The sequence below is a fragment of the Dromaius novaehollandiae genome, chromosome Z, assembly GCF_036370855.1.
Source record: "Dromaius novaehollandiae isolate bDroNov1 chromosome Z, bDroNov1.hap1, whole genome shotgun sequence".
In the NCBI taxonomy this organism is placed as follows: domain Eukaryota; kingdom Metazoa; phylum Chordata; class Aves; order Casuariiformes; family Dromaiidae; genus Dromaius; species Dromaius novaehollandiae.
Window position 1 is genome coordinate 34495521 of NC_088132.1, and position 22823 is coordinate 34518343.

General features: G+C 36.5%; 1 protein-coding gene across 3 annotated transcripts in view; it reads right to left on the reverse strand.

Annotated features, from left to right (window-relative positions):
• The window catches only part of LOC112978785 (methylglutaconyl-CoA hydratase, mitochondrial), a 112435-nt gene that overhangs the window by 38974 nt on the left and 50638 nt on the right, over window positions 1–22823 (reverse strand). For 2 of the 3 annotated variants that reach the window (XM_026092500.2, XM_064502599.1), the window contains exons 5-6: window positions 20874–20966; window positions 19859–19915 (exon numbers count right to left, since the gene is read on the reverse strand). The exons of the other annotated variant lie outside the window; for it this stretch is intronic. In XM_026092500.2, the coding sequence (XP_025948285.2) occupies window positions 19859–19915; window positions 20874–20966 (150 nt within the window). The remainder of the gene's footprint in view (window positions 1–19858; window positions 19916–20873; window positions 20967–22823) is intronic. 3 annotated transcript variants of the gene reach the window in all.

Below are 22823 nucleotides of genomic sequence, written 5' to 3' on the forward strand. Positions count from 1 at the left end.
CGAAGTTGTACTGACAAATTATAACCAATCTTAATATGTCTGCTAAGAAAAAATAAGGCTGAAAGTGGAAGACTAAAAATACACTTCTGTTATCTATTTTTAATATTGTAAATATAAGCTAGAATAATTAAATAGACCAGAGAACCTCCAACAAGCTGCTGCATATTCCCCAAACTGGAGGATTTTTAAACTGATTTATTATTTTTTTGGCTACTTTCTGCTTCTCTCCAACTGTAGGTACCATGACAGAGCATTATGAAATAGCCTTTGTAAGAATGCTACATAAAGTTCACCAACTATATCAAGCAGATTCTATCTACTTTCATATTTACTCTCTGATTTCCCCACAAAAGATACACAATTAAATCACTGAATTAATCTGGGTTTTCCTTAACCCCCTACTGTAAAAGGTCGATTCACTTGAAGGACAGAGGTTTGTACTTCTTTCAAATTATTCTGTCTTTAACATAATAAATGGGTCATAAAAAAAAAAAAGCCCTCTCTGAACATCTTAAGTGATTTGCAGAAATAAGTACTTTGCTTAACTCCGATTTGTGTTTAAAAAGCAGAAAATTTTAAGGTTTTACTTTTCAAGCAAAGAAATGTGCAAAAAGCCCTTTTCTCCAGGAAAAGAGCTTAGTAAATGGCAGTGAAAAATGAGATAGAGAGAGTCCTCAGAATGACCATGACAATGACTGGCAACCAAGCAATGGAAGGAGGACTCATCATAGGACAGACTGAAAGGCAAAATCATACCTGTTATTTCTCACCAGTTATTTTTGTTTATAGAAATAAAATTTAACAGGCAAGTTTTCAAAACAGACAATCACGAGCAACTTCTGACAAAGAATTTCAATGATTACTAAAAATGAAAATATCAGTCATATGGAGGTGTGTTCTATTTAGATGAAATGATATTCAAATGTAGTTAGTTCTTGGAAAACATTTTCCTCCTACACACATTCTTAAAGCTGACTTTTTCATTATGGAAATGATTACTACTATTACACCACTTCCATATTTCTACATTGCCACCCAAGTGATTGATGTAATTTACTTTAATCAGACAGACACAGATGAGCTGCACTGTGGATAGTTTACATCCCAATGTCCCACTTCTGCAGTAGCACAGATCAATTTGGGGTTATTTTGTGTTTGCAAAATAGGCAGTAATATCCTTACTCTTATTGTACTTTACATATATCTGCAGGTTAAAAAAAAAATCAATAGCATCTTTAATGCAAAACAAATGTTCAAATTCTTTAACGATACAACTCATCTGTTAAATTCCCTATATATTCCAAAAAAATGTCATTATACTCAGTTAAAGTTGACTTCTCAGTGGCTTGCATTCTTCCAAGATATTACATTTATCTATAGTTAGATTTCTAAATATCCGGAAATTACCAGGAAGTAAAAATAAAAGCAGCAACACTTCTGAAAATTCAAAACTTTTTTTAATGCGCAAATCACATCAACTTCATCTCAACTCTTCTCCAGAATTGACTTCAGTTTCAGTGTACATCACAATATTCTGTTTTGCGGATGAAAGGGACAGTAAGGAGTATACAGCAGAGGAAACTGCCAGACCATACTTTCAATAAAAGTAAAAAGCCATGTTTGGTCATGTAGAGTCTGCCAAGCTAGTCTCTACATTTGGTCTGTATCTGATGGCCACATTATCTAATCTACCAAAAATATATCTTTACTACCACACCTTACAATCTATTGATATGTGGGATAAAAGATTCCCTGTAAAATATTATTTACATACAACCTTTCATGGACCTGTAATCAGAGAAGGATGCTATAAGAATATTAGAAATTCTTATTATAATAACAGGTATTCATTTCCCTCTGTGGGAACAACTCACATAATCACCCAGAGCAATGACAGGTCCATGACTTCACTTATGGACTTCTCCTAAAGCTAGGCGCTTATTGATGCATTTATGTAAAATCCTAATAGTGACAGTGTCCCTGACAGAATTATATATCCATATACATGTGGATAAAAATGAGAGAACACAATTCCACTTTGCACAGAACAGGCTGTGCCACTTGGTTAGTTTTTCTTCACATCTCCTTGTTTAGGCCTTTCAGGATGAACTCCAGCTATATTTGTTCAGCCAATGCAGAATCTTACCTCTGTCTGTGGTCTACTTCAAAGAACGATGATAACCCTGCAGCAGGTAAATTACTTCCACTACAAGAACGAACAGATAAAAACAAAAAAAGCCCCCAAATCTTTTCCTGCATCTCTAAATAACGCAAATCTCTTAACATTTCTTTCAAAGAGCAAGCTTCCAGTCCAGATCATTCCACATATTCTTGCATCAGTAGAAGCATTCCTCGCCACCTCTGACACCAGCCGTACGCAGAAGACTGCTAAAAGCAGTCCTATTCAGTGTTTGGTCATTATTTACATTCAAAAACTAGAATAAACAGCCCAGTGCTACCCAGTCACTTATGTCAGACATGCTACAGTACACCAATGCTCAGTTCGGACCAACAGTCCTTCAATCACATACACGAAGTATCGCTCAGAAATACACTAGCAATCTCAAAATGCTTCCTAGCATTACCTAAAACTCTGTTCAGTTTGGTGATATACTATGAGGATTAGTTACTGAAATAGTTTGATCCTTAAATGTACATCCACAAATACACACCCAAATCAGAACTGGGTATGGCACTAATCACATCTTTCAGTTCCTTTTCTCTCTCCTGTCTCCCCATCCCCTGGGCCAAAAGTCACTGAATCCCGTGAATCCCCTGACCCTTAAATAAGCGTATTCAACATAACCTCATTTTCAGTAAGAAATGGCAACTTTTAAGATAAATTTCAAAACACATTGCGTTTGTACCATGTAAAAAACCTGCCAATAAACAGGCAAATCAGTCTTAACCATAGTAGTACTATCACTCCACTACCATTCTACACTTTTTTGGAAAGAACACTACTTCTTTCTCTGTTTAGTCAGGCTGACTTGCTGGTGTGACAGCCTCAGACAAGCTCCCTTTGACATCAACCCAGTAAACTGCACACTTATCTTTTAATCTTAAGCTTCAGTGAGCAGGATTACAGCTGAAGTTCTGAACAGAGCCCGCTATCATCAATAAACGAATATGAAAGTGAGCTTATTAACAACACTGGTAGCAAACAGAATACGGGAGAAATCACAGATAATTCTTTTAAAGAAAGAATTACAGCTCATTCACATAATGAAACTTGTGAAGTAGAAGTTTTGTCAGAGGCACAGGGAAAAAGATAACAAATTAGAACCAAATGTTATTCCAGTCTCATGCTGTTTTTCTACAAAACTGTGTTTTTAGGAAACTCAACAATTTTTCCATTGACCAGATCTACCTCACTAGCTGTCATTTTGCTGGTCTACTCTGAAAGCACAACTTCCTTTTTCTGTGTTGAGGGGAGGGGGAGAGAGGGGAAGAAAGGGGTGTTGAGGGGAAGAGAGAATAAACAAACCCGATTTAGACTCACATACACACATAACATTTCTTTATGTTATACCAGTACTTGCATTTACAACATGGAAGTTCACTTCATTCTGATTCTGAGAATTTCAAAAAGAAAACAGTTTTCAATAGTTTCAAATAGTTTTCACTGCCTTTGATACTTTGTTCAACTGCCAAGATCAAGGAAGTCTGAAAATCAGATTTTTCTTATGTGATAGATGGCTCCTGGATGAGGTGAGCCAACAGCCATCTACACAAACCTCTTAGAACATACACCACGTGACAGATCTGAAACAGATGGAAGTCTAACAGTTATTTTATTTTGCCCACCAGAAAGATTTCTTCAACTGTGAAACATTCCTTTCACAGCTTTTTTTGTAAAACATATTTTCCTGTTTGTTTTTATAAAAAGAAAATATATAGAGAATGGCTGTGACCATCATTGGTTCCACCAACCATAACTACCTCTTACCAAGAAGTAGAAAAAAAACATAAAACATTGTCCTTGAGGACATTAAAGCACACCAAACTAAATTTAGGTTTGGGATGAGAAAGGTATAGTAAAAATGATTACAGTAAAGGAAAGAGTAAGGAGTAGAGTCATCTCATCCAGAACAGAAGAAAACAGTCTTGCCTAGAGACATTACATAAGTATTGCTGGGAATTTGAGGAAATCGGAAAATCCAGTTGCAACGTGCTACACTCCATACTCTAATTTGGGGCGAATCTTCTACAGAATGTTCAAAGAATTCACTTGTGTCTTGACTCATTTTATTATTTTTGTACTGCTTTACTTTATTCATATCTATTTCTCACTTCAAGATTGAAGGAAGAGAAGTTTTTTTTTTTAGGGTCACAGTGCTATGCCCTGGAGGACCTACTATTCTGTTGAATAGACAACACCAGAAGGACACCTGGCATTTGCAAATGCTTAGCATGAGGCCTTCTGCTCAGCCACCGTGGTTAAAAACCTAGCTGGGCATAACCTCCTTATGAACAACTGAACAACAAAATTCACTCACACTGTTTCTGCCTCTATGACGAAATCTTGGAAAAGCAGTGAGAAAACTTTCACTACTATGGGTCCAATCCTGTGAGGACCAACCGCATGTATTAGGGCCAACACATTTGGGTCAAAATTGTTCATTAATTCACTCATTCTCAGTAAATTTAACCTACAAGCCATGTGTTGCCTTACTCATTGCCAAACTGTTGGCAATTGGCACATGAGCCCAGTGCCAAAGTTCAGGAAATTTCGGTCAAACACCAGTAGCTACCAGCTACTTTTCAGACAGAATTATTATAGCAAACAGCATTTGGTCTTCAAATTCCTAGACTTCTCCTCCACATAGACAGCAGTCAATCCTATCATAAATCTTTTCTTTTCTTTGATTTTTATTTTGTGTAAAATGAAGACTGGAGAGTTCATATTCAAAGGATAAGAATAAAAATACATACATTCACTTTGATTTTATGATTAGACAACTCTTTCAAAAGTCATAAATCTTTGATGTGCCACATTTTAATTCTGAAGTAGTTTTTTTACTCTCAGATTTTCTTTGCAATACTTACAATTGTTACATACAACCAAAGCTATTCTGTACCTCTGTACATTTAATTTTATTACCATGTTTCCTTTCACTCTGACAGCGTGTGAAGTTTTGGTATTGCCTACACAAATGACGACATAATCATTTGCTATCTTTGTACACAATCATTACAGCTGAATGAGTTTGTTACCAGCACAAATTACATGCATATAATTATAAATTACCTGTCATTTCTGATTTTAAAAAAATCAATTTCAAATAAAAAAGCAGACAGCTCCATCTGAAAGAATATATCAACAGACGCTTGCACTACACTGTTATGTTGTGTGCTTTTACAAACTTGCCCTTAAAAGCTTCTCTAGACTTAAAGCCTCCTAACACTGACATTATGCACAGATGTCAACCGCCAAAACTTAGGTATCAAGTGCATTTTAGACACCGACATGTATCTACGACTCTTGCATGGAGAGACAGAAGCCAGAACCAGCAGGTGATCAGTGTCCTTGGGGAGCCCCAGCTGGACACTGGGGCAGGGGACTCCCGTGTTTAGGGAGCTGAATCCCACCTGCTGCCTTCTGTGTGCTGGAACAGCCTTCCAGGAGCTGTCTGAAGAGAAGGGTTGGCTCCGGCTTCAAGCTATGACAGTTTGGAAATACTTGTGTCCTGGTGCTACTGTGTGGCTCCTTTCTTGACAGTTAAGGTGAATATCCAGCACCTGGATATCTGGCGGACTCCAGAATTGTCGTACCAGTTTGCAAGGGCGCAGAGAGGCTGGATTACAGGCTGGCTTGTGTTTGAACATGGGTGTGAGAGAGTTCTACAGCTCTTCCAAAAAGTGGGTGATAAGAAGTGTGCAGAAAAGGTCAGCTTTCTGATTAAAGCCTCCGATTAGAACTGCTGTCCTTTGCTAACCTTTTCTAAGAGGACAGTAACTCCTCCCATGTTTATTGTTACACTGAGGCTTGTACTGCAGTAAGAAAAAAAAAGTGGGGAAGCCTCTGTACACTGCAAGTCAAAGTTACTATGAAAGTTTTTCATCCGACTCAGGTCATATCCATCTAATACCTCACTCATTCATGAATGCTAGCAGAAGCTACATGACAGAGGTTTTCTTTTCCCTTCTGTTTAACAGACATGTAATTTTAATTCAATTTTAGCTGTACTTGAGATTGAGGCACCTGAGAGAGGCTTGATGATTTGCAGGTGAGACTTGTAAAGTTCTGCAGAGTATGGTGAAAATTCCATATATGACACGTTCAAAGCTATGAATACTTCCAAGACTTTTAATTGGTTATCCTTCACCTACTTTCTACAAGACCCACTTTTATTCTAGCTCTGCTGAGAGAAATGTTACCTGCAGATCCCTTCCAAAAAGACAGAGAGCCAAGATAGCTATTTTCCAAAGCACCTTCCCCAGGAAAGAGGGAGGAAAAAAGTGACATAATGACTGAAGAGGAAAACTGCATTTAGCTTATCTTCTTTGTAAGTGAAAACCTTTTCAAAAAAAATCATAGAAATTCATTTGAAACAGTCAATAAAGCAGATGCTAAATTGAGCAAGATGCAAAAACTGCTGTAGTAATGCCAAAAAAAAACCCAAACAAAAAAACCTTAGAATACTGAAATTTTCAAGAATGACATTCACATGAATGTTTGGCAGGAGAGTGAACCACCCCATTTTCTGTTTCCCACAATACAGGTGAACTAGGGATTGAGGCTGAGGGATTTTACAAACACGTCAGATCCAACGCTTCTAAACAACCATGAGTTTAGAAAGCCACTAAACATTAATACATTGCTTCATTTCATGCGAAAACATAAAAATGAGACAAAAATATATTTGAATCATGATCACAGTATGTACTAATAATAGAATAACATAAGAACACTATAAAATATTAATAGGATTTCATTATAAGTAATTTTAAAATGAACACTACCAAAGGACTTCAACAGCTTGTGTTAAAGAAAAACACCCATGCGTCTGAAACACTGGAAGATGTACCCAAATCAGTTTCACTTGGTTTGCCTGGCATGAATAACCAAATAAGTATGTTCTGCTTCTATGTAATTTACTAGACAAAAATTTTGGTTTTCATTGTTCATCCCCTTTTTTGGTTTTTCATTTTATCACATATTAGAAACGACTTACCAGTAATTTACTTTGTTTTTAGTCTCTTTTTTATTGCAAAGACTTTGGAGGACAGTCAGCAGATGCAGTGAACAGAGAGTGGCTTAATTTACTGTGTCACTTGAAAGAATTTGGAAACAAAGGAGACATCAAAAGATGCAATGGGCCAAGTCATCAAAATCTGCTAGCACTCCATACGCTTAAGGACTGGATCTCATACAAAGCAGCCAGATTCACAACCTTGCATACGGGGGAACCATATTGCTAGCAGTTTTCCATCCTATGACAAAGATCACCAAAGAAAGGAGTGTGCAGTAGCTACTGCACTTTATACATCTCTCTCAGAAAATGCAGGTTTTTAACAAGATTCCATAAGATAGCAGCTATTTTCTGTCCTATTTCATCTTTCTGGATTCAATATATTCCTTCTTTTAAACTTTAATCAAAAAAAAAAAAGCACTTCAGATATTCCCTTCTAACACCAAAACAAGTAAGCTAATATTTCTAGGGACAGCACAACTTCAGCCCACTGTAGTGTTTGGGTCCTTGTAAAGAGCTCAGATGCACCATATAAAGCCGGAATTTTCAGAAATACTCAGTTTCAACCTACCTGTTCCCACTAAAGAGATTCCTAGTGTTTTCCCACTCCCAAATATTGGAAAACTTGAAGTAAATCTCCCAAATAATCAGATTTAGAAATAAACATACCCATTTATTTATTCCGACTTTACGAGCCATTAGGAAGAAGGTCCATGTTTTAAACTATTGTTTAGTTCATATTGTTTAGTCATGAAATCTGAGACAAAAAAAGGGGCAATCCTTTCCACGATTGCAATGGGAGCAAGAGTACATTAGCACTGCACTCGACTCAAAGTTCCAGCATCAGAAAATTTTAGTATCTAGTATCACTTGAAAAACCTAAACTCAGAAGCCCCAAACAGTATGAAATCAGACAAAAAATAAAAATCTTAAGTTTTAATCCGTGCCGAGAGATTGGTTTTGTAGAAGTTGTAGAATAGCCTTTTTCCAAGTACATCCAAGGGGGGGCTTTACTACATGCAGTGATGGTGCCTGATACTTCAATCAGAGCCAGCTTACCGCCATAAGCAAAATTTCATTTTTCTAGCCAGTGGAGGGGGGGTCAGGGTTGCATGGATGCCGGGCAGCTTGTACCATGGGAAATGGTAAAAGGGAAAAGAAGAAACATGCAGACCTGACATAAGGAGGAAAGCAGAGAGCTATGATGCAGAACAACGAGGAGGTCCCATCAGACTCAGGTTTGCTGCTTCTTTATCTTAGAAACAGAAACACGGGAATAGTGGCAGCGGTGCTGGGAACAGCCAACTATGACCCTGTGCAATAAGAACTGCCTTCTGCCCCCTGTGGCAGCAGCAGCAAGCCTGATTCTCCAGGGCTCTGGCACATGCCGAGTAGAAGAGGGATAAGAGCTATTTTGCTATCGGCAGCAACCTACTGCCCCAAGCGACTGCCTACTTTGCCTGTGGCCAAAAGAAGTCCTGATTTTAATAAAAACTGCAGAAAAAAAATTTTTGGAACATCAGGAAATTCAAATGGCTATGTTTTTATTTAGTAAGTACAGCAGTAGTATCATAATGTGCTTTTAAAAACCAGCCCTTTCAAATAATTACGTATCATCTACATATGCTGAATGCCTATATTTTTCAAAGATAATCAGAATGTGTCCCCATATATAATGTGGTGCAAAGCTACCACTTCAAATCAGTTCTCTCTCTCTCTCTCTCTCTCCTCCCCCCCCCCCCCCCCCCCCAATATTTACTAACTACAAGTATTTTTCTTTTGATTAAGTAGCTGGTTGGTTTTCATTAGCAGCCAGACTCTTCAACATGATCAACACCAAAAATGTTACACTGAACAGAAATCCTGTAACTAATCACCTAGTAGGGTGACCATGACTATTTCCAGACGCTTCCTCTGCCTCTGTAAGCCAGTGACGAATTGCAGTTATTAACAGGTCAGTGAATAAATTAATTCCAGGGCACTGGAAATTATGTTCATGAAATGAAAAGTGGCCTTGCTGACATTGCATCACTATTTCTAGACAGTGCGCTTGAACACCAAATAAATCTCAACTTGGATGAGTGCCAAAAACTAGTGACCTAGTTTCATTAGGGTGGGAAAGCAATAGCAGTTGGTCCTATGAGAGCAGATTACCAAAATAACTTCACAGAGATGAAAACATTCCATACAGAATTTTCTTTAAATCATACATTTTCCATTTTAACAGTTCAATGAGAAACCTCTCTCTCAAAAAACACCAGTCTTTCTGAGATCCAGTAGATTTTAAAGTTAAAATGCACTTACATTTCTCACACTGACATTCCTATAGAGCACTCCCATTACAGAGAATAAATATTATCTTCTTTCTATCTCATTATCTCTTCCATCTCATTCATAATACTTTAATACTGTTTTAAATCAAAACAGCTTTTGCATTTTCAGTGAAAAATGTAACACTTCATGCTTAAACAAAGAGTTTTTACTAATAAAAGTAAGTCTATTTTTAAATATTCAGCACACAGTAATCTGCTCAGTAATCTTCCTTGATTAAAAATTCCTTGGCTTCTCTTCAAAAAACACATTGAGTATGGACGAGCTCCACAGCTGTCGACATAATTTTTAGGAACTTACTAAGCGTTGTTGCATCTATACTAGATCCCATTTATATACTCCTAGCAGGTACTCCAGAACCCCATTCCCCACTCCTTCACCCCCAGAAACATCTATCTTGAGATTCGGACATACTGATGAATCTTGATAACAACACAGAGTAGATGACATTTCATTGTCTATTTTTATTTCATCTTTCTGAAACCCACTGCTTTCTGCAAATTGCTTTCCATTCACCAAGTAAAGTACAGAAGGTAAACTGAAATACTGTATAAAGACTATTCTTCCACAGCTAAAAATCCCACAACCTTCTTTTATGAACCAAACTGAAACATGACATAAGTAATGAAAGGCATTAATTTCAAAGAGGGAACATGTGCAGCACAACCCAGCAAACCCCGTTTGTTCAAAATGTCCTTACTTGCAGTTTAGTCATTGACACATAAATCTTAACCGCATACTATGCGCAATAAGGGTCCATTGTGTAAAGACTTTTGCAACAGGTCTAAAATTGAAAAGAAAAACATACTCTTCATTTAACCTCCACAAAACTCTGTGTTCTCTTCCTTCAGATGCACTATTTCTGAAATCATGACTACTAGATCAAATCCTAACGGTTAATCATCATTTTTGTAGTTCTTACCAAGGCATACTCAGACATCAATGGAAGTTTTTAACCAATGACATCAAGACTTATACCTAAATTCTGCAAGGACATAAATTTGAAAAATACTATGGGAATATATGGCAAAAACAAAACAGAACAAAAAACCTAGAGAGATACATGCGCTTCTAAAATCCATAATGACTTTCTTCTTAATAAACCATTTTTAAGAAAATCAACAGGAAAGTTTTAGCATCCTGTTTCTGTTTCCTTATCTATCAAGAGTTATTAAGACCTCAGGTTTGTATTTCAAACCTGACTTGTTCCTCTGTCAGTAACTTCCTGATCAATGTGTACATCTTCATTCTCTTTTCTCCCTTCTGTCCCTGCTAGAAAGCTGTCAGGTTTGTACAATCTCTCTGTACAGACTGGAGGGTTTTTGCAGTCTCCATCCCAAATGTACGCATCCACTGTGGCAGCCTAACAGATTGTCAAACTGTAGATTAGAAAAATAAATAAAATGAAAATAAAAGGGAGTAGAGGTGCAGAAGCTGAGTCACTTGACAACAACTTAGAGTGGCCTATGAGGCACCTGATTCCTATGGCTGAATGTTGCTTTCCTCACCTGCAAGAATCACACAGGCCTTCTGCATAAACATTTTATCTCAGTTTCTGCAACTGATAAACATATGTGGTCATTTAGGGTCAAATGTTTCATCTTCCTCACCTCATATTATAGTGGGTCTATCACTATGCATATTAACAAGTTTCTTAACACTACAAGGAATATTTACACCATCATCTTCAAGCATCTTACTTAGGAGTAAATCAAAGAACTGAAATATGGAGTTCATGGCTCCTGTGCAATCAACGAAGAGAAATAGGTGTTGCGCAGCAACTGAGATACCCAAAACAGCCTACGTAGTAGGAGTAACAATTTTAACTCCTCTCTTTATCTTCCTGTCTTTCCCTCCTCTGGTATCGTTTTCATACACACAGAACGTATAGCTGGTAATAAGACATTTCTGCTAGATTCTGTCAGTAAAAGATAAATTATATTACTTTGCCAGCAAGATCACGAAAGTGATGCTACAGGTCATTACTGAGACAATCTCTGGAAAATGAGCTGAATCAGCAACTTCAAGTAGCAACTTGGAAAAGATAATCAGATAAGGTGGTACAGAACCTTAAACATAAAATATGCTGACCATGGAAAGAGTTGAGCCTAGAACTTGGAAACTCGGGATTTTTGCTTTGGTCCCTACCCCATCTTAAGAGGTGAGAGAAGTCACTAGATGCTTAGTTTAATTTGCCTATTATTTATTCTCAAAACATAACTCTTCACTAAGTCAACTTTAAAAAATAAATAGTTTTATGCAATTGTATCTTCTCCATACAGCAACTTTTTATTTTCATCCATGCACCCACCCTTCCCCAGAAACATCACTACTTATTACCTAGTTTTCCTTTAATTTTCATGTCAGCTTACAAAGGAGAAATTGAAAGAAAATAATACAGAAATTGCACACTGATGTGTGCATTTGGAAATTTTTATAATTGATTTAGAGTGGACAATAGCCCTCAAGAGAAGGACAGTGGTTTCAGGACATATTCAGAGGTGGCAAAGGTGGTCCTTTACAAAGTACTCAACTATTTGGCTTCTTACAACTCTTTAAATAAATTCCAAGCTTTGCCCAAGGGGAAAAACATTTCGTCAAAGGCATTCGTGGACCCTGCTGAATCTTTATGGCTAGATCTTTATGACTGACCAAATAAGCTCATTTACCACGATAATAAATAAAGATCACTGTCAATTTTAACTGGCTTTGGAACAGTAGAGATCTTTACCTTGCAGTATTTTAGATCATGTTTCTCTCCATTTACTTTATTCTCTTTCATCTTCCTTTCACTATAGCACCCCAAATAAATCTATCCTATTTTGCACCTACGCTATAAAACCTACTGTGAATTCCATTCATACTGTTGTGCTCTGCCTAAACTGAAGTTTCTATTCAGTGCCATGCTGTTCTATATACGGACATAAAATTGAATTGCAAATGCAAAGTTTGGGTTTGCTTTCTTTTCAAAGCTTCACTCTTCAGTTACCAATGTCACATAAATGGTCTGAAAGAGATACGAGTGTGATAGTACAACCCACGCTCACTTAGACAGAACTTGAATGGGGCTTAAATCTGCATGAATTAAGCAGAAGGGAAGAAACCAAACCTTCTGTCACTTTTATGCATATTTCTGACTGTCATTCAAAAATGAGCAATCCATCAATCTCACAATACAATTTTAAAACCATTGAAACCAAATATATTAGTTTATCTATAAAAATGAGGAAAACAACTGATAACTGTATCTCTACCTACATCCAATTGTTTGGATGCTGGCTCAGGTTGCAAGCATGAAATTTTAATCTTAGATTTTAATAAAAACAGCAGAACTCAGAACTTCAATCTCAACATACAGCACAACGTTGCTGGTGTCCCCAGGACATGAGAAAGCTTTAAAGAAGATTTAATCATTGTTTGTAGCTGACGTTTGTTTTCTCCATATCTAAATTACATTAATCTCCTGCTTCAGGCCTTCCATGCTTTGCCCTCCAGGGCCACGAAGATCCTCTTTCTCTTCTCTCACTCTAATGCCCAACTTGGCTTCTGGGAGTTTCTTTTGCTCTTGTTTTTACTTCCTCCTTCCTCTGCAGCATCAAAGGACTAACTTCAACTAGATACAAGGCGGGGGCGGTATTGTTCCTTGTGATTTTAAAATTTCTCATTGACTGATTGTTAATTCTGGTCTGTAAACAAGACAATCTCCAAATGTAGGTCAGGAAGAAATCTGTGCTAGCAGAAACCACAGGAATGTCAAAAAGGGTCAGTTTCCTGACACTGACCTTGAAATTTCAAATAACAAATTCTATACAATTGCAATTGCTTGCAGCATTGATGATAGGCTCAATATTTCCTTTTACAGGAAGAAGAGTGAGTGAGTGAGCGTGTTTTTAAGCTGTAAGTCTTGCATTTCTTATACAGTTTTGGAAAGCATTCTGCAGCCAGGATGCAAAGGAAAAAGCACAGATTATTCTGTGGATTCCTCTGAAACAGATAAATACTGTGTGTTTCATGTGAATATGCGGAATAGTTCTGATGACGTGGAGTTCTCCAATCTTGTGTTCCTGCAGTACATTACCACTGCTTGTGATCTATTCTGTTTACACATATAGACTGTAAATACAATTTGAAAAAACATTAGTTTTATGTATTGAGCATTTGCAGCATAAGTATTGCATGACATTTTAAAATTCTGCCTCAACATCATCACCATTAGAACTGATCATAAAGTCAGGGAGAAAATGAGTCATCTGATGAAAATCAGCTTATTTTTATTTAAAAAAAAAAAGAAGAAAACATAAGAACCACAATTCTCTCTAACTTACAGAAGCAGAACTAATTTACCTCCCTCCAATAACATTCTACATATTTTGTTTAATTACTTTGAGAAAAGAGTGGATGTTCAAACATCTGTTTTCTACACTATTAGCGATTTTTTACTTGAGGCCATTTATTTAACACGATGCATAAAATAAACTTTACAAAATATTAAAATGCAAATAAAGCTATTGAGACTTCAGATGATTGAAGAAAAAGCAGATAAACGTTCAGAGTAATTTAGTTTTTTTACTGTATCAAATGATAATAGGACTGTAAATGCTCAGCAGACACTTTTAGACCTCAGTAAAATAATTTTAAAGTCTTTCATACTTGTTTAAAAAAAAAAGTGTATCTTCTTGTTTGTTCCCCAGCATATCAATTAAGAACAGCATCAATGAAATTCTGAAGATGTCACTTCAGTAGCTTATTTAAGTTGTCTTCTACCAACATTTGTTAATTTGAGGGATTTTTAATACTAAAATCTGACATAAGATCCCAATGGGGATAGGGAAGCAAGGGAAGTAAGAGAAGTTACAAGAGAGTTTATGGACCAGCTGAAGAAAAAAAAAGAAATACACTCAAAGTTAACCATTTCACTTTTTTTTTTTTCTTTCCTTCTTCCTCCCATCAGTCGCTTAGTTGTTTCAGGACTAAGAATTAAATTTTAAAAGGGAAAGAGGACTCAATGGTACTTCTATGTAATGAGACAAATTTCTTTTTATATAAAAGAATCAGAGAGTAAGAGTTTATGGAAAAAAGCAAAGGAGAAGAAAAGACTAGGGGCAATGACAGCAGGGATGCAGGTGGGATGGAAGGGTGTAGAGGCAAGAGGTAAAGTTACAGGAAATAAGCAGATTTTTCTTTCTAAATACCTGTGTAATCATACATTACCAAGTAGCGCCTACAGATAGAATTTTTTTTTTAAGCCCTCTTTCAGACACTACCATGAATGGCAACATAGATTTTTCAATATTTGTCAAATGCAATTATTTCTATTACATTTGAAACTACAGTATATAAAAGCTAACTGTGTGTCAGATTTCAACTTGAAATGTCTGACATTTTATTTAACCTTTACACTTGGTTGAATTGCACAGCTCCTGCTGTTAGCAAGATCACATTCTGTATGAGTTTGTCACATCTGGAAATACCCTTGACATCTTTCTCATCTCAAATAGGATTTTTTTTTTAATTTTAAAAAAAATCCTCTAATAGAGACCTTCATTCTGTTTTTAAAAGTGAAAAAGAGTAATTTAGGAGATAATAAAAATTCACAATGATTACCAATTTTCATGCTTACCCTCATTCTCTTTCCATGCAAAGAAAACTGATTTTTCAGTGCTTTCCTCCATCACCTTTTATAATCCACAAATACCGTAACTTCCCCAAACACATTTTAAAATTTAGAAGAGTCAAAACAACACTGTTACCAGAGTGGAAAGAAAAAGAGAACACAAATTTTTTAATTAAATATCTCTCTTGCTATAGATATTGAAGACAAGAAAAAGTCCAGCATGCTACATAACATAGCTTCAGTTTCACATCTGAAAAAAGGCATCCAAAGTAATTTCAAGATATAGAAAAGATACAGTTGTTTCACGTTAACAAAGTTTTTGTTTTTTGGGTTTTTTTTTGTTAAGGTTTCTGGGTATAATATGCTTTTAAATTGAAAACTGAGATGGAAAAATACATTTATTTTATTTTAAAGAGACTGAGTTGCTCTTCAAGGCTTCGTAGAGACAGATCTGTAATGAAGTAATATTTTTATTGGGGAGAACAAGGACAGAATTTATTTTGATGACTTGAATGAAGTCATGCAAATTAAAATATATTCAGAAACAAAACAAAAAAGAGGTGTGAAAGTTCTAAGTATGCAGGGTGGTAGCTACAGTTTTAACCCAGCTGGGTCAAATTATCTGCTGACATTAATCTATTAATTTCAACAGTTTTCCATTATGTTGTTTTATCCTTTTATGTAGAAACATAATTGTGGATGAATACCAATAGCTCAGCTCTTTACATAAAATTCCCAAAAGCATTTGCATAAAACAAAAAATATGACTTCTTTCATATACACCTGTCTTCCCCACTTCCTACTGGCACAGAACATTTCTCCTTGTCCAACCAATTGCACCCCATTCTATTAACAGAGCAAGAAAGTGCAAGTATGCTGTTTGCCGCATTATCATCTCCTCAGAACACATCTATTATTGAGTGGTGTCCAAATAAGATACTAACTAAATAAAAGCAGATATGCCAGCAAGGCATCCTCTCTCTATTGCAGGCCCAGTATGACACTTGGAGTGAAAGGCTGGAGATAAACAATCAAATGAATTATGAATGGAGATATCTTTAAAAAGTCACAAAGCGGTAAAAGGACGGACAATATACGCTCTAAAAGACAATTTCCAGCCAAGAAGAAACTCGTCACTGTGAAACACTTCCTGTATAAGTTGAGAGACAGCAGAAACATTCAGTTAATGTTAAGAGGTTTGCTTTCTTTTTACTCCAGTTTGGGAAATAACAGTAGGAAGAAAAAGAACATGATTTTTGTGCAAGAGAGACTCTTCTTACATGAAGCTGAGTTCTGTACAGACTACACTGTCATACAGAAAATAAGTCTGAATGCATGGCTCACACAGACTCACTGGTTCCAGTCAGATGAGTATTCTGACTGAAACATTTTCCATATTTGCGACATCTATAATACGTCCCCCTGATGTGGATTCCTTCACGTCCAATAATGGGTGAGTTTATGCTGAAACCTTTCCTCTGTGAGAACAATAAAGGTTATTCCCTTTATCTGGCTACCACAATTCTAGGAACTCCCTACTTTTGAGACCATTGCCCCTGTAGTCAAATTAGACCAAAATTGCCCAATACACCCAAAGTTCATGGGGAAGAAAAGCGTGAAAGAAAACTGACAAATGGACAATCTGACATATATACTTGTGGTGGTGCCACAAAACCACTTGTACAATGAATAGCTATTGGGGGACTTTCCAATGAAAACGGAAAATGCTAACGATCATTGGGAGGTAAGCACACCAGCACCAAGTTACTGAGCCCTGTTCTCTTTGTTACACACTGCCCCTAGTCCACAAAATGTTGACTTCCTTTCTGGACAGTGGGACACATTGAACAGGAAAAATGGCGAGCCCTTCTACTTTCTCTAGCTCACAGTTTGCCAGCTAAGGCTTTTTCCATGGTGAAGAGAGAACTGGATTTAAATTTCCAAGAGCAAGGGATTCTCACATCCTGAGCAGCTGGTCTATGCATGAAGCCATTGTATAAAAGGAAGCACTGCTCTCATTCCCACTTACTTTTCCTCTGCTGTCCACGACAAATTTTCTGAGGAGACTCAACCTGTTAGCGCAGACCAAGCATACTCTACAAACGCCTCCTTGGTTGAGACCCTCAGAAGACTTAGAGAAACTCTTCACTTCCAAATATTAGTCAGGATTTAATTAATTGCTGCTCAACCTCAGCTTTCAGCAGGCTACAGTACTTTTGGCATAAACAGAAGCAAAATTTCTTGCACCTGGGAACTTTATATTAAAATAGGTTTGTCACCAGACAGCACCTAGTTGAGTCTTTTCATGACCACATTTCAAAATAGGATGGAATGCAACACTAAGGTCCAAAATGCCACAGCCAATCCACCCTGAAGGTATGGTACTTCACTATTCAATTCTAACAACATTCTTTTAGTGCAGCTTTGCATGTGTAATTTCCTAGTTTTTTTAAAAAAGCAAACAAAAAAGAAGAAATTTTTCATTTGACCTCCATCACCCACATTAATTATCGCCAGAGTTGAAATCTTTAGATTTATCACATGCAACTCCTGTTGTTTATTCTACTCTGTCACCTGCCAGAAATTGCCATTCTATATAGACTGGCTTGGAAGAAGCAACACATTTTTTCAGTGAGTTTCAGATATATTAGATGCTAGCAGAAACCTGTTGAGACCTCTTAATGGCTACAGCTCTCTTTTCAGCTCCACTGCCCAATCCTACTTTGGCCCAGAGCAGCTGGAAGTAGGCATTATAAGATAATATTTGATTCATCCATAAAAACTAGTTTTAAGGTTCAACTGGACCCATTTGGCTGCACAATCCTTTCCCTCACTCTTCATCTTCTGAAGACATGAAGCACAATCAGTTACTGGTTGGATCACCAGAGGTGAAAAGGGCTGAAATATTCACATTGCTCAGTAAGGTTGATGCAAGTGCAGGCTGACCAGGAAAAAGTTGTGATAAGCTCAAATACATTCAGCAGAAATAGTCCTCAGAAAGGCTGGTAAGAATGTGGAAAAATTTTTTACTGAACACAGCCAAAGACTTGGTAAGTTTAAAAAGCTTTGTAACATGGCAATGTCTGAGGCACATTTTCAAGGAGCTGAAGCAAAAAAAATGCATCCCCAAAGCTTTTGTATTTGTTTGTTTTTAATGTCAGTGGATAAAAATCACTCCATAATTTTAGGATGAGAAAAACAAAATATTTTTCAAACCCCATCTTCCAATGGCAATAAAACATTCTGAATGAAACTTTCAAAGAAACTCATTATGAGTCAGTCACCTAGCATTTCAGATGAAAGCATAAGAAGTTTGATATATCTATAAATAACTGAAGACAAGGAGACATGAGGCAATCTAAGTAAGCTGAAGAATATTGAGACTATCTGGAGAACATGACCTGAATTTAATGGACTGCAGAGTATGCTTCCAATATGACAGTCCTGTGGGACTTCTCATATAGGGAGGGATAGGAGGCAGGGGCAGAGGAGAAAAAAATTACCATGAAGATAAACAACAGCATTTTTTATCTATTATTTCTTCACCAGGACCTATCATCAAGGCACATTATCTCGTAACACTACCACGAGAAGGAAATATCTATATGATTCGTCTTTGTCCACTGCTAAGAAGGGACCAGCCATTAGAACTCAAGAGTTCGCCTTATGCAAAACACAGCTTTGAACACATAGAAAAAGAGCAGCCAGGGAGAAAATACTGGGAGAGACATCACATCTCAATAATAGCCATAATAATGGAGCATTTTAAATTGTACGATAGCTGTCTATATTAGTGATGGGATGGGATTGTTTCTTACACAAAGTTCATACCAGTGTTCCCATTGGGATAGTTTTTACTTTTCTCTCAACGTGAGCTACACAAGTATCTACTGAAATTGGACCTAGTGTTTTCAAGATAGTTTCCACTCAGAAAGAAACTAGGCATAAAGAAAGGGTATAAAGTTCCCCCAGAACTTACAGAAAGGATGGTCGAAGCTCAGGGCAGGGAAGAGGGATTGTTTTCAAATTATTGTCCTTTCCCCAGAAAAGCAGATGTCTCAATTAAAATAAGAATGGTCTATCTATAAAATAAAAACAAATGCTTTCCTAACACAAAGGCCTCATCAAACATTATGCATACCTTTTCATAACTTTCATTCATTCTGAATCCAGAAAAAGCAAGCCAACTGGCCTTTCATATAAAAAAAGGTATTAAAAGAGTTTTTGTACCTCAAAAACCTAAAAAATGTTGGTAAGACAAAAGATCCATTCACAACCATAGTTTCTATTTTTAAACTTTTTACAACCAATTCACAAGCAGCATGAAAACAGAATTTGCATCCTAAAGTACCAGATGGTATGCAAAAGTGGATCATTAATTAAATTACCATTTTTGCATACTGATATTTAACATTACCTTTTCTCCTAGTCTGACCAGAGTTACTCAGCCTTCAGATCATGACATCAAATCTCATTTACAAAACCACTCAATACTGACTGACTTAATGTAAACTTTGATTAAAAGCATAATACACAAGTGCCACTTCCTTAAAATGAGAAAAACTTTATTAACTGAGCAATAAGCTTTAAAAACATGCCAATGATCCTTAATGGAAATACAAAAATAAGCAGAAATTCATAAACAACAATCCAAATCAAAGTAACCAAAGCACATGTTATTCTGTTATCTATGGTAACGAAAGCAAAACATTCATACCTGCACCTGGAATGATTGCCAACTTTGTTTCAACCAGGCCCATTTTGGCAGATGAGGCTGAAAACCAGAATTTAAATGAGAGTTCTTACTATGACCTGTACAAAAAAGCTTGCAGAAATATGTAACAGCAGACTTACAAGAGTCTTAATTTATTACATTTGCTTCATAAAGTACAAACGACCACTTAAAAAGCATTTGCTAATGAAAAAAATCTATAAATAGATTCAAATGATCTTAAAAGACCCAACTAGACCTACCAGGGCAAGTTCTGTACCTTATTAATTTTCACATAAGACAGGTGATGCAAGTAAGCTATCAGAGCGAACAGCAGACTTATTTGTAGAATGTAAAGTATTTTAAAAAGTTATTATTTAAAAATTTAAAATGGGGGGGATGTCTGTTTCTGATGATTATGAATTCTTCAGCTGACTGAATACACCCTCAGGGTCAAACAGCTTTATATACTATGAGTTACTGGCAACTGTTCAGGACTAAGTTTCCATTTACTTTCCAACAAATGGCTTTACAGTTCTGACAGCTGGATAGGTCAAGGTTCCTCTTTTCATGTGTTGTTGTCACTTCTATTTTATAACAGCTTAATTGCTTGTTTAATAATAAACTCACAAACAAGTTTTGCTTGTCCCCTGCAACCTGTTTGTATAAAAACAAATAGTCCATCTAGAACTCTTCAAGTGAGGAGAATATTTTAATTAGTAAGTAAAATATCAAAATATCTACCTAACCCTTCTGGGAATACAGCTAACAATAAAGTGAAGATCATAAGAATGAAATAAAAGACACAACAAAAATACTCTAGCTATCAGTGATAAGTGCTATGAAATTAAACATCAGCAATTACTTCAGTCAAGTTTCTGCTAACTCTCTCAGAAGTAATTGGTCCTAAACAATGTCATAATACAAAATCAGTTTTATAAGGCTGTTGCCAAGATGAAGATTAGTCAAGCCTTCTGCAACACTAATAATCCTTTGTTCAATTAACAGGATCCAGGCTTACCTGCCACTCTTATGTCACAGGCTAAAGCAAGTTCTAGGCCACCACCTAATGCAGTCCCATCTATTGCAGCAATAGTAGGTACTGGGAGGTTAGCTGAAACAGAAAGTACCAGTTAACACCTGACTCACAAAGATCACGTCCAGAATATTATTTTATGGCATTTTATTCAAACTGCAGTCAGACTAGGGAAAAAAGTTTCATAAAACAACAGTGCAGATCTTAAAACTCACTGTTCAGCATCACTTTGGCAAGAATTTGACACCCCACTACCACCACTCTGAGGCCAAACTGCATTGCAAGTCTTTTTCTTCAACTTCTGCTCAGTTTTGACAAAAAATTGACTGGTATACTTCAAAAAACACACATTGCAGATCTATCCAAGGAACAAAACAGGAACATCTGAAAAGCCGCATACACAAACTTAGCAGTCCCCAGTTGAAATGTAGATGTTCTCTCATAATTATTAGCAACTCTGATGATGGCATAGCTGGGAGCTCTCTGTGTCTTAATATTCCCAGATGTCATGTGGCCACCACTATGGTCCCCTTCTGCTATAAAGCAGCAGCTAACAAGTGACTGACTAAAGTGTGGGAAAGTCTTCTGTCATTTTAAAAACAAAACCAAACAGACAAGTTGCACATATACATGATAGGTGGCATGGTCTCCAGAGGCCTCTGTGATCATGACAACTTACCATCAGTGTTCTACCATGAGGAATTCTAGTATCAAGCATTCAATTATAAGTATTGCTCTTCTCCTCTAACAGGTTTAAACTCTTTTCCGCATCAGGAACCCAAAGAAGTCGGATGAAAAACATATTTTTCCCATGAAAAATAAACTCATGCTTACAGCTTTAACTATATTTAATATTATACTTACTACAAACTACCAGTAATTTTAAACTATACTGAAAAAAATTCAAGTGGTATATTTTTGCTCCTAAAATTTCAAAGACGGTCAAAAGCAATGGACTGTTGGAATTCATTAGCCGAACACTTGGGTGTACAGCTTGTTGAAATGTTAAACCAACTCTTGACAGCAACAGCTTTTTCTGCAGATGTTAAGAAAATATTTTCTTCACTTTAATGCTTCAGCTACTTGAATTCAATGACCAGTTCATTCAATCTTAGTTGGAAGTTGAAAAAGAAGAAAAATCTGCTGCCAAAATATAAACGAAAATGAGGTGTGAGAGAGTAAGCTCTACCTTTCCAAAATCTAGAAGGATAATATGACCAGAAATGATCAATTTAAAATATTAAATACAAATAATATTTCCTTTTTTCAGTGAACTAGTTCTACATTTAGAATTTATTCTACTAAGCTTACTTTTTTTTCCATCTGACATATATGTTAGATAATTTAATTTTTAAAAGATATCAATTAAACATTGATCTATATCAGCAGAAGTAAATTTTTATATGAACAAGTGGTGTCCTACTGCTTAACAAAACAAAGTATCAGACTGAGTGAACGGCTACTTTTAGTTGCAAATCAACATCCTTTTATGATTAACAGCTAATGAGAATCAAGTTTTCTTTAAAATAAAAAAAGAACAAAAAGTTATAAGTGCCATTCAAAATTAAAATAGATGCTGTAAATCAAAGTCTCTTGTTCAGTGGTTTAGAACTGGTGATCTGAATCAACTCCAGTGGCAAAAAAGACTACTGATTACTGTCTGCAACATCAAGTGCTTGGAGTCACTGAAAAGACTCCAAGATATCCATTATATTTCGCATCCACCACAGAAGGCATAGGAGACAGAAGATGTGGCGGACAGATGAATGAATTTTTTGCCTTAAACATTTCTTGGTGCATGGGGTGCAGGCAGGCCTTAACCCCGAACAAGCCATCTGTCCCTGGCGGAAACAGGACTGGGCTGCTGCGACCCCTGAGATGGTCTCCCTGCGACCACCCGGGACACACCGAGCCTGCACTGAACAAGACCACAAT